General features: G+C 40.4%; 1 protein-coding gene across 8 annotated transcripts in view; it reads right to left on the bottom strand.

The window, feature by feature from the left end:
• GMPS (guanine monophosphate synthase) overlaps positions 1 to 12,659 on the bottom strand; it is a 70,073-nt gene that overhangs the window by 26,679 nt on the left and 30,735 nt on the right. For all 8 annotated transcript variants that reach the window (XM_054681206.2, XM_024355778.3, XM_024355777.3 and 5 more), the window contains 3 exons: positions 7,106 to 7,203; positions 4,805 to 4,908; positions 182 to 375 (listed from right to left, as the gene is read on the bottom strand). In XM_054681206.2, coding sequence (XP_054537181.1) covers positions 182 to 375; positions 4,805 to 4,908; positions 7,106 to 7,203 — 396 coding nt within the window. The remainder of the gene's footprint in view (positions 1 to 181; positions 376 to 4,804; positions 4,909 to 7,105; positions 7,204 to 12,659) is intronic.

The following is a 12,659-nucleotide window of genomic DNA, read 5'->3' as shown; positions in this document are numbered from 1 at the left end:
AAATAAACACTATTGGCTTAAATCTTTACCTAAAAGTGCTATTTATACCAAAGATATGTATGGTAACTGGAAAAGCACTCTAAAACTGTAGAACATTTAAGGGCTGTGTTGAGGACTCTAACTCCTGGATTCCAATATTATTGATATAAATTTGTAGACTTCCAGATAATAATTTGCTTACCAAAACTTTTGACGTGCCTACTCTCTCTTTGATCTCTCGAATACACTCAAGTTCTCTGTTCTGCACGGTGAAGGTTCCACTGCATCCAGCTATATCATAAAGGAAATTCTTCAGTATTACTTTTCCATTTTCTGTAAGGCCAACTTCAGGGTGGAACTGTGCTCCATATAACTTTTTAGATTCATTTGCTATGCCTTTATAGAGAAAATAGTCACAAATTAAAATTTTTTCATGCTGAAAAGACTCAAGCAATAACCACAATTAATTTCTCACAATCTCTGCCTCTATGGTTTCATTTTTTTTTTTTTTTTTTTGAGACAGAGTCTCGCTCTGTCGCCCAGGCTGGAGTACAGTGGCATGATCTCGGCTCACTGCAACCTCTGCCTCCTGGGTTCAAGCAATTCTCATGCCTCAGGCTCCCAAGTAGCTGGCATTACAGGCGTGTGCCACCACGCCAAGCTGATTTTTTGTATTTCTAGTAGAGATAGGGTTTCACTATGTTGGCCAGGTGGCCTCAAACTCCTGGCCTCAAGTGATTCACCTGCCTCAGCCTCCCAAAGTGCTAGGATTACAGGCATGAGCCACTGCTCCCAGCCAATTTTATTTGTTTGTTTGTTTTTTGTTTTGTTTTGTTTTGTTTTGAGACGGAGTCTCGCTCTGTTGCCCAGGCTGGAGTGCAGCGGTGCGATCTTGGCTCACTTGTCACCTCTGCCTCCCATGTCCAAACTATTCTTCTGCCTCAGCCTCCCGAGTAGCTGGAACAACAGGTGCGTGCCACCACGCTCGGCTTATTTCTTTTATATTTTTAGTAGAGACAGGGTTTCACCATATTGGCCAGGCTGGTCTTGATCTCCTGACCTTGTAATCCGCCCATCTCAGCCTCCCAAAGTGCTGGGATTACAGGCGTGAGCCACTGCGCCCGGCCTATTTTATTTTATTTTTTAGACAGGGTATTTACTGCTCTGTCACCCAGGCTGGAGTGCAGAGGTGTAATCATAGCTCACTATAGTCTCGATCTCCTGGGCTCAAGTGATCCTTCCACCTCAGCCTCCTGAGTAGCTGGAACAACAGGTGCATGCCACCACACTCAGCTAATTTTTAAATATTTTGAAGAGATGGGGTTTTATCTTGTTGCCTGTTGAACTCCTGGGCTCAAGTAATCCTCCTGCCTCGGCCTCCCAAAGTGCTGGGATTACAGGTGTGTGCCACTGCACCCAGCCTTCTTCCTCTATAAATGTTAAAACTGGTATGTCTCAGTGGATTTTTAGCTATAGGAACAGGAAATACATAACAAAGACAAAAACTACATTGCTATAACCTTTCTTTATAAAGGTCTTTCTTGACACAGCAATTAATGAGGTATAGGACGTACATTAAGTCCCACATAGAGATTGTTTCACAGTATTCTCACCTCTCCACCCAAGTTACTTCAGTTGCCTTGTCTATCTAGTGCATTGATAATTCAATTTTGGTTCTCAGTTGCACATGGCTTTCAAATGCATTGTACAGCTACCAAGTTCTTATATTAAAAGAATCTCATATATTAGACTTGTCAGAATATACTGTTTCTTTCTTGACTACTATTAACCACAAAAATATATTCAACTACTTGACAAATGTGTTTCTGGCAAATATTACCTATGGGGCAATAGATGTTAGGCTAGGTATTTTACACGTGCATGTGTTACTCCTATTTTATGGCTCTGAGATATCAAGAAACTTGTATGAACTCTCAGGTAATTAAGTAACTAAATCAGGCCTGACAGGCTCCCAAACTCATACTCATTCTACTATACCACAGTACTTCACACTTTATTTGGCTCTCAGCATACCACTCTCTTGGTTCACTTATTTTACTGTCTATTCCTTCTGAATCTCTTTGCTGGTTCCTCTTCATCTTGCCCACCTCTACACATGGAAGTTACTCAGTCCTCAGCCCTTAAATCTCTTTTCTAAATATTCTAAGAGATCTCATACTCTCATCACCTTAAAATTCTGTCTGTATGCTGGTACACCCCCAAATTTATACCTCCAGCCCAGTTTTCTCCTCTAAAGTCCAGGCTCATATATACAACTGCCTACTCAGCACCTTTGTTTTGATGTTTAATAAACCATCTTGAATTTAACATGCAAACTCAAACTCCTGAGGTCTTTCCAATCAGGTAAATAGAAACATCTTCCTTTTGGTTCCTCAGGCAAAAAAACTTGGGAACTAAAACTTGATTCTACTTTTTCTTCCCCACTCCATATTCAATCTAACAGCAAATCCTCTGTCTCTGCCTTCAAAACAGTGGAATCCAATCACTCCTAACAATGTCTACCTCTATCACCCTAGTCCTGACAACTTCCATCTCTGCCACCCTGGTCCTAACAACTTCCTCTTCTACTGCTGTAGAAAAAACCGGGTTCTTTTCACATGACCAGGAAAAGTCAGGCACGCAGACACTTTGAAGGGTAAGGGGGAATGGAATTTATTGAGAAAAAGGGAAAAAAACTCTCAGCAAAGTGAGAAGGCTTCCTGTTAACAGGCCCCCATCTCACAGATTGAATCCGAGGTCACCACACAGGAACAGGAAAGGCCAGGCTCCTCCCTCCTGCAAAGGGTGAGAACTTCCTGTGGCCCCACCCTGTTCTCCCAGTAGGCAGGCTGGTGGGAGATTCTCCAGGTACCCTCCCCTTTATCTTCCTCCTGCATCCATCACTACTATCCTGATCCTGACAACACTGTCTCTCTCCTGATTACTACAATAAATTCCTAGCTTGTCTTCTTGCTTCTCTTTCACCCTGTATCTTTTCTCCTCATCACAGCTTAATCCTTAAATTAGATCACATCTCTCCTTCACTTAAAACCCCACCTCACTATGAGTAAAGCCAAAGTATTGCAGTGGCCCAAAGGTCCTGTGTTCTGGCATCCAACTACCTCTCTAACTTCACCTTCTTTCACTCTCCCCACCATGCTTACTCTGCTCCAACCACATGGATTCCTGCTGCTCCTCAAATATGGTCCCCACCCAGGATCTCTGTACTGCTGTTTCCTCTTTCCCCAAATATCCAAAAAGGTTAGCACTTATTTTCTTCATGTCCAATGTCATCTTATAGGAATGCCTTCCCTGAATAGCCTATAAAATTGCAACAACCCTAATCACACATATTCCAGAATACCCTCTTCCCCCATTTTTTCAATGTAAACACTATCTGATTCTGACATATTCTGTATTTCTTTATTGTTTACTTTCCCTTTTTCCAGTGTTAAACAAGCATTGTTGCTATATTGGTTTTGGGTTTTGTTTTCTTCTTAGGAGAGAGGGTCTTGCTCTGTTGCCCAGGATGGAGTGTAGGGGCACAACCACAGCTCACTGCAGTCATGATCTCTTAGGGCCAAATGATTCTCCCACCTCAGCCTCCTGAGTAGCTAGGACTGCAAATGTGCATCACCACACCTGGCTAATTTTTTTAAAATTATTTTTATGTAGAGATGGGGTCTCACTATGGTGCCCAGGCTGGATTGAACTCCTGGCCTCAAGCTATCCACCTTCCAGTCTCCCAAGGTGCTGGAATTATAGGTGAGAGCCACCGCACCTGGCCTATTTTATTCATTGCTAAATCCTTGACACCTAGAACTGTGCATGACACATAATAGGTACTCGAATGTTTGTTGGATGAATAAAAATACACAAGCTTATCTACCACTGTTGATCTTTTTTTATGAAGTAAAAAACTTTTAGTATAAAACCATTCTTGGGCATTCCTATGCTAACATATTAGCATACATTATGCTAATGTCTGTTAAGTAACGGCAGGCAGATTACTAAATTCAGCATGTCCATGACAAATCTTTTTTTCAACTTATTATTTAGGTGTGGTATCTCAAAGAGAACTTTAGTGATAAACCCACCTTTTTCTTTTACTAACTTCCAGGAATATTAGTGACCATTTACATTATTCAGGCAAGCAAGTCAAAACCCCAAACAGCCAGAAAGTCAATTCCCCTTCCTCAAAAAATTAGAGAACAAAATGGTTTAAGAGCATGGGTCAGCAAACTTTCTGCAAAGGACTAGAGAGTAAATAGTTTAGGTTCTGTGCAACATACACAGTCCCTGTATTTTATTATAACCCTTTAATAATGTAAAAATCATTCTTAGCTCCTGGACATTAAAAAAAGGCAAAAGACTAGATTTGACCCACAAGTCACAGTTTGCCAACCCTGGTTCAGGGAAATGTCTTGAGTACTTATTTGGGTGCTATGGGCTATGTATACCTAAGAAAGGAATAAAAGACAAGTAACTCTGAATATAGTATAGTATGAAAACAGCGAGTTCTCAAATTTTTCCTGAGTTACAAAAGTACAGTGTTTTATGTTTGAAAAGCTTATATTAGGATGAACATTTTTCAACGTATTTCAAAGCAAACCAGTAAACCAGTAAGTGAGAGACTTCTGGATAATCCTCCTATTATTAAATTCCCTTCGTAACAGTTAATCCTACATTCATTATTATCTTTAAAAAAAGAGAAGAAAAATCAGAAGAAAAAGGAAAAATCAAAGAGTACCTCATACAGAAGCATATGCTTACTCTTCAGATAAAGTTTTTTAAATGAACTCTGCAAAATTTTTAGAATTTTCACCTGCTACTATGTTTCCAGAACGTGCCACAACCTTGAATCCATCAGCTACTTTGTCTACACTATCTCCATGTGTAAGCAAAACAACTTCTTCCTTCTGAAGGCCCCTAAACGTACAAAAAATAAAACACACAAATATCTTAATTAAAAACATGATTCATGGGTTCTTTTGTTTTAGAAACACAAGCTTGCCATACATGATTAGAAAAACAGAAAAAAAAAAGTGACAATGGAATACTGCTAGAATTCAAATATTATGTCCATTACAAATAAAGCCAATAAAAAACCTTAAACCTTAAAAAAGGCAATCCATAAAAATTGGAAGGAAACTAGAACAAATAAATATATGAAGTTGGTAGTATAACCAGACACACAGGAATAATTTCAAGAGATTACAGAACAATAATTTCAACATTATATATCTGTTGAGATTTATGTTAAGAACAGAGGTATTTCAAAGACCTTAACACTTCATTCGGTAGTCTTATGTAAGTAGTAATAGGACTTAGTACTGAAACTGTTATCCTGTAACTGTAAGTACAGTATAGATACAGGCATACTGTAGGTTAAAACAAATAATATAATTAGCAATCAACATTTTCAGCTTAAGAGTAGGGAGATACAAAATCAAAAGAGTTAGGTAAAAACCCTATAATCTTTCATTTTAACTGGAAATAAGTATACACTAATGATTCTGTTTCCCAATTCTAAAAGACTAGGTACTGCCCAACTCTGTTATCTGAAAGTCCTAGAAACAATTACAACCCAGTACCAATGTGGACCTCTAGTGCCAAACAAATTAATGATACTTAGTTAAGTAAGTGTTACTTACGAGACTTAAGTAACATTAATCAAATGTAATGTGTACACTTTCTCTGGACCCTGATTCAAACAAATCAACCATAAAAATATACTGTTTACGTTATGGAAAATCTGACTAAGAACTCGATATTAAATAATAATAAGGAACGGCCAGGCGCGGTGGCTCATGCCTGTAATCCCAGCACTTTGGGAGGCCGAGGCAGATCACCTGAGATCGGGAGTTCAAGACCAGCCTGGCCAATATGGTGAAACTCCATCTCTACTAAAAACACAAAAAATTTTGCCTGTAATCCCACTTACTTGGGAGACTGAGGTGGGAGAATCACTTGAACCCGGGAGGTGGAGGTTGCAGTGAATCGAGATCTTGCCACTGCACTCCAGCCTGGGCGTGCGACAGAGTGAGACTCCGTCTCAAAAAAAAAAATTAAATTAAATTACAAAATAAATAATAAATAATACTAAGGAATAAAAATGTAAATTAAAAATAAAGCAAGAAGATAAAGTACATTAATGCCAAAAAGATATTTTGGGGTTTGTTGTTGACATTGTTGTTTAGGAATAGTATAGGTTGTGATAGAGTCCCAGAATTTTAGAACTAGAAAGACAGAAAAATGTCAAATCTTAACCAAATCTTTATGTTTAAAGCTTCTTCTGGTATATCACATACAAGATTCCTGAAATGTTTCTCAAGATGAGTCACATGAAATAAGGATGAATGTAAGTGTCAACACCTCTCCATTATGAAGCTGAACAAGCACTGGATTTCAAACTCATTTTGACAATGAGTAACTTCAGTTTAAAAAATTATTTTGAGCAACCTTGGCTTTTTTATTAATCTTCCTTTGAAAAATAATAATCTTCGGCAGGGTGCAGTGGCTCACACCTGTAATCCCAGCACTTTGGGAGGCCGAGGTGGACAGATCACGAGGTCTAGGAGTTTGAGACTAATCTGGCCAATATAGTGACACCCTGTCTCTACTAAAAATACAAAAATTAGCCGGGCGTGGTGGTTCATGCCTGTAGTCCCAGCTACTCGGGAGGCTGAGGCAGAAGAATCACTTGAACCCAGGAGGCGGACGTTGCAGTGAGCTGAGATGGTGCCACTGCACTCCAGCCCGGGTGGCAGAGGGACACTCCGTCTCGAAAAAAAAAAGAAAAAGAAAAATAATAATCTTTAAAAACAGATCAAAGAGTGAAAAGGGAAAATACAAATGTTGGTATCACAATATACGATTCCAAGTAGGGTTCCACAACTGCACGGGCGTTTTCAAATTTCTTAAATACCTTCCTTATTCCCTATTAACATCACCACCAACCCACATTGTCTTGACACTCAACTGGAAGGCAAATATGACAATTACACTTGTGGTCACTACTATACCCTTAATTTTGTTTATGAATTATAGAATCTCCAATTGTTAAAAATAATAGTATCAACTTTAGTTAATTACTATTGTTCTTATTCATCTAAAAATGTAATACCTGAATAATGAACATGTATTATCCACACTAATGTTGAAAACTCCATCTTCTCTGACACTTTTTTTGTGCACAGTACCTCCAAATACCTTATTCATCATCTGTTCAAAGAAAAAAATTAATGTTAATAGAAATCAAAAGAAAAATACCCATTTTGTTATACTGATTTAATAATTTATATTATTTCTTTTCAGAATACCTGATATACCTGTATCCCCAAAATAAAAGGAGTTTAATAAATGTAGACCATTTGGTATTGTTATATATAACTATACAGTTATTAACAAGCATTGTTACAAAACAAAATTGGATTCAAAATTTGACCTGCAGTTAATTTCTGTCAAACACTGGCAGATTTTCCACTTAGTGTACTTTAATGAATTCATCTGCTTAAAAATAGAGATATCTTAATTACTTACACCTGAGTTTGATTTAAAAGCATTTTAAAAGGTATTCTGAGTTTAGAAAAAGATACAGCAGACAACAAGAACCTTGTACCAGAACAAGAATTAGACAATAAATTTTTCCAAGCTATTTAGTCTTTGGCTCCAAAGGAACAGTCTGAAAGCCTGCCGAAGGCTGTGCTATAGAGATGGGATAAGCAAGAAAATCTGGCCTTTCAGTTAAGCTCATCTGTTCAAGTCCCATACGCTTATCAACTGATTTCAAATGGTCTCTTCAATTCAGCACCTCCACTGTTAATCAATCTTCTTTTCTTATTTATCATTTACATGCTCCAAACTTCCCATATCAGATAAATATACAGAAGATTTTTGCAAACATTAAATCTGCAGTGATATAAACACTCCCACTCATCTTAGTGCATCTGTTCCACAACAGATATCAGAAGATATCTGCCTTAACAATGTGTAATGCAGGTTGACCCATCCCCTGACAGAAAATAAGACAGATGACTTAAATAAATGTTCATTCTTATAACTCAGAGTAGCATATTCTTCAAAACCATTAGCAAATGGTGCCCTCTACATTATCCTCTTAGGCATTCACAGTAAACTGTCCCACAATAAAGGTTTGAACTCACTCCAGCAGTAAAGACACCTGCTAGCACTTGTTTAACACAGTATTTGTCAAACTAAAGACTCAAAAACAAAACTCTGTTCTGTAGCACATTAACTAATATGCAATTTAAGAAACATTGCTACAGTCTAATCATTTCCCTTGACTCTAGTCTTGCCCATCTTCCAGCAATATTCTAGAGACCTACCAATGTTAGCTACTACAATACAAAGATGATTGTGTTAGTCTATGATTAAATTCTTCATTAGCCCTCTAGCATCTACAGCAAGGGTTGGTAAATTTTCTTAAAGGGCCAGAGAAAAATATTGGCCTCTGCAGGCCCTACTGTGTCTGTAGCAACTATTTAGCTCTTGCCACTGCAGCTCAAAAGCATCCATAGACAGTACTTACAAAGAAATGGGTGTGACTGTTGCAATAAAACCTTATCATGGACACAGACTTGAATTTTATTTTTCACACATCACAAAATATAATTTTTATTCAATTTCCCAATCATTTAACAATGTAAAAAATCATTCTTTGCTTGCAGGTCATGCAAAAACAGGTGGTAGGCCAGATTTGGTCTATAGGCCATAGCTTACTGATGCCTGGTCTACAGGATAAAATCCAAGTTCCTTATATTAAACACAAGACTTCCTTACTTGGCCCTTGTCTAATTTTTGGATTCACCTTCCCCCTCATTTCCTACTCCAGTCCATTCAAACTAAAGTGATTATCAAAATAGACTATGTTCTCTCCTCCATGTCTTCAGGTCTCTTCACAGCCCAAGGGCCCTAGCAAAGTATGTGGCCAGTATGGATTCCTGGATAAACCCCAAGGTTCTAACTGCCTCAAAGAAAGCCATATAGTACTCCAGGTCCAGGTCCACCACCTAATCAGATCATCTCCTCTTATCTTTCTTATATGTCAAAGTTTTATAAGTTTTAGATTGGGAAGGGAGAAAGGGAAGGAAATTCTGCCCAATAAAAATAATTTGACAAAATCTTGTGGGAGTATATAAAGAAGCCAAGTGAAACCATAAAGAGTGAAGAGACGAGTCACAATCCAGAAGGTATCTGCAATATATATAGTTGGGAAAAGTTTAGTATCCAGAATATATAAAGGCTCCCACAACACAATAACAAAGACAATTTAATATAAAAATGAACAAGTGTCTATAGTAAACACAAATGGCAAATAAACATATGAATCTTACAATAACAAGGAAAATTAACTTTAAGACTACAACGTCAAACAATGCTACAGAAGACTGTGTGGTAGATAGAGCTCCCTCTCCCCTCTCCCCTCCCCCCTCCCCCCTCTCCCCTCTCCCCTCTTTCCACGGTCTCCCTCTGATGCCGAGCCGAAGCTGGACGGTACTGCTGCCATCTCAGCTCACTGCAACCTCCCTGCCCGATTCTCCTGCCTCAGCCTGCCGAGTGCCTGCGATTGCAGGCACGTGCCGCCACGCCTGACTGGTTTTCGTATTTTTTTGGTGGAGACGGGGTTTCGATGTGTCGGCTGGGCTGGTCTCCAGCTCCTAACCGCGAGTGATCCGCCAGCCTCGGCCTCCCGAGGTGCCGGGATTGCAGACGGAGTCTCGTTAACTCAGTGCTCAATGGCGCCCAGGCTGGAGTGCAGTGGCGTGATCTCGGCTCGCTACAACCACCTCGCAGCCGCCTGCCTTGGCCTCCCTAAGTGCCGAGATTGCAGCCTCTGCCTGGCAGCCACCCCGTCTGGGAAGTGAGGAGCGTCTCCGCCTGACCGCCCATCGTCTGGGATGTGAGGAGCCCCTCTGCCTGGCTGCCCAGTCTGGAAAGTGAGGAGCGTCTCTGCCCGGCCGCCATCCCATCTAGGAAGTGAGGAGCTCCTCTTCCCGGCCGCCATCACATCTGGGAAGTGAGGAGCATCTCTGCCCGGCCGCCCATCGTCTGAGATGTGGGGAGCACCTCTGCCCTGCCGCCCCGTCCGGGATGTGAGGAGTGTCTCTGCCCGGCCGCCCTGTCTGAGAAGTGAGGAGACCCTCTGCCTGGCAACCGCCCCGTCTGAGAAGTGAGGAGCCCCTCCGCCCGGCAGCCACCCCGTCTGAGAAGTGAGGAGCGTCCTCCCTCCTCGTCCGGGAGGGAGGTGGGGGGGTCAGCCCCCCGCCCGGCCAGCCGTCCCGTCCGGGAGGTGAGGGGCGCCTCTGCCCGGCCGCCCCTACTGGGAAGTGAGGAGCCCCTCTGCCCGGCCAGCCGCCCTGTCCGGGAGGGAGGTGGGGGGTCAGCCCCCCGCCCGGCCAGCCGCCCCGTCCGGGAGGGAGGTGGGGGGGGTCAGCCCCCCGCCCGGCCAGCCGCCCCGTCCGGGAGGTGAGGGGCGCTTCTGCCCGGCCGCCCCTACTGGGAAGTGAGGAGCTCCTCTGCCCGGCCACCACCCCATCTGGGAGGTGTACTCAACAGCTCATTGAGAACGGGCCATGAAGACAATGGTGGTTTTGTGGAATAGAAAGGGGGGAAAGGTGGGGAAAAGACTGAGAAATCGGATGGTTGCCGTGTCTGTGTAGGGAGAGGTAGACATGGGAGACTTTTCATTTTGTTCTGTACTAAGAAAAATTCTTCTGCCTTGGGATCCTGTTGATCTGTGACCTTACCCCCAACCCTGTGCTCTCTGAAACATGTGCTGTATCCACTCAGGGTTGAATGGATTAAGGGCGGTGCAAGATGTGCTTTGTTAAACAGATGCTTGAAGGCAGCATGTTCGTTAAGAGTCATCACCACTCCCTAATCTCAAGTACCCAGGGACACAAACACGGCGGAAGGCCGCAGGGTCCTCTGCCTAGGAAAACCAGAGAACTTTGTTCACTTGTTTATCTGCTGACCTTCCCTCCACTATTGTCCTGTGACCCTGCCAAATCCCCCTCTGCGAGAAGCACCCAAGAATGATCAATAAAAAAGAAAAAAAAATAAAAATAAAAATAAATAAATAAATAAATAAATAAAACTACAACGTGACCCCCATTTAATACCTTTGCAGATAAGAAAATACAAAAAAAAAAAATCTAATCATGTCAAGGGTTGGCAGGGATATAGAGCAGAAGATTTTTTATATATTGCTGTGGGAACATAAACTGAGGGAAAAAATATCATTTACCTAGTGAAGCTGAAAATGTACATTATGACCCAGCATTCCTACTGCCAGTTACCCTAGAGAAAATTCTGTGTATGTATAACACCAGAAAACAAGTAAAAAAATATTCATGGCAATATTGTCTATAATAGAAAGAAACTAGAAAGCCAACATTATGAACACTGGAATGTAAAAGTAACATGCTATATTCAAACAAATTCAATAGTGAAAATGAATAATTTACAATAAAATGTACTAACATGAATGAATCTCAAAACCAAAGTTGAAAATACAGGTAGTATGACTTCACTTATATATAGGTCAATCGGCAAAACTAATATATTATTTAGGAATATAAACATATGCATAAAGCTATAAAAAAAAGAAAGGGAATGAATAACAAAATTCAGGAAAGTTGGTCACCTCTGATAGGAAGAGAAGAATGTGAATGGAGACATACAAAGTTTCAAAAGCTCTACCAATATTCTATTTTTTAGGCTGGGGGATGTAAATCAGTTAAGGGATATAAAGGGAGCAGTATAGACATTTTTCTTCTAAAGCAAAGAATCACCAGGAAGCAATTAGAAAGCCTCTGACAGGAGAGTCCAGTTAATGGGAAAAGATGGTATATAAGACACTGAAATTGCTCAAATTTCAGAATGTCATGGGGGGCAAAGGTATACACTTAGGTCCTAAAATTACCCAACCTAGTCACTAAGTGGCAGTCCTTTACAAACAACACGTTAGCTAGACGGCATCATCTATATCATTATTTTATGGAAGGACAAATTCTGCCCAAATAACCAAGATCGGCATATCCCATTATCTTACTACAAAAGTTCAGATGATAATAAAGGCAAAAATTGTTATGCATTTAACATCAGCAGGCCTGGCTTTGGCTATAAAACATCCTAGTGAATGACAGAACAATTTGGCCTTATAATTATATCAGGAAACTGACATAATGGGGAAACACTAAGTCATTATCTCTTAAATTAAAGGAGCATTTTTCAGACTTATTTCACTATAAGGAGGCCTTAAAAATATATCTTGTGAGATTCTTCCTTAGGAAATGTTACAAAGCCTCTCAATATACTAACAACCATTTAATATAAGTTGTGCTATATGATTAACACTGAGTACTCTGACAAAGAAAATCAATAAATTATATAAATATATTACACCTTGGGACAAAAAAAAAAAAGAAGCCAGCCAATATCCAATATTCAACTCAATCAGGGTGCAGGCTCTTCTAAGACTACTAGATGGAAAAAAATCTTTCTTTTTGCCAAGTCAAACTCATAATCAAACACTTTTCAAAGAACTTTGAAAGGAAAGAAGAGGCTTTTACTGTAAAATGCAAAATTATACACCCACTTTGGAACACAGTTTTGGCAGTTTCTTACAAAACTAAACATACTCTTAACAACTTAGT

The sequence above is a fragment of the Pan troglodytes genome, chromosome 2 (assembly GCF_028858775.2).
Source record: "Pan troglodytes isolate AG18354 chromosome 2, NHGRI_mPanTro3-v2.0_pri, whole genome shotgun sequence".
Classification (NCBI taxonomy): domain Eukaryota; kingdom Metazoa; phylum Chordata; class Mammalia; order Primates; family Hominidae; genus Pan; species Pan troglodytes.
This window is presented reverse-complemented; position numbering and strand designations above follow the sequence as displayed.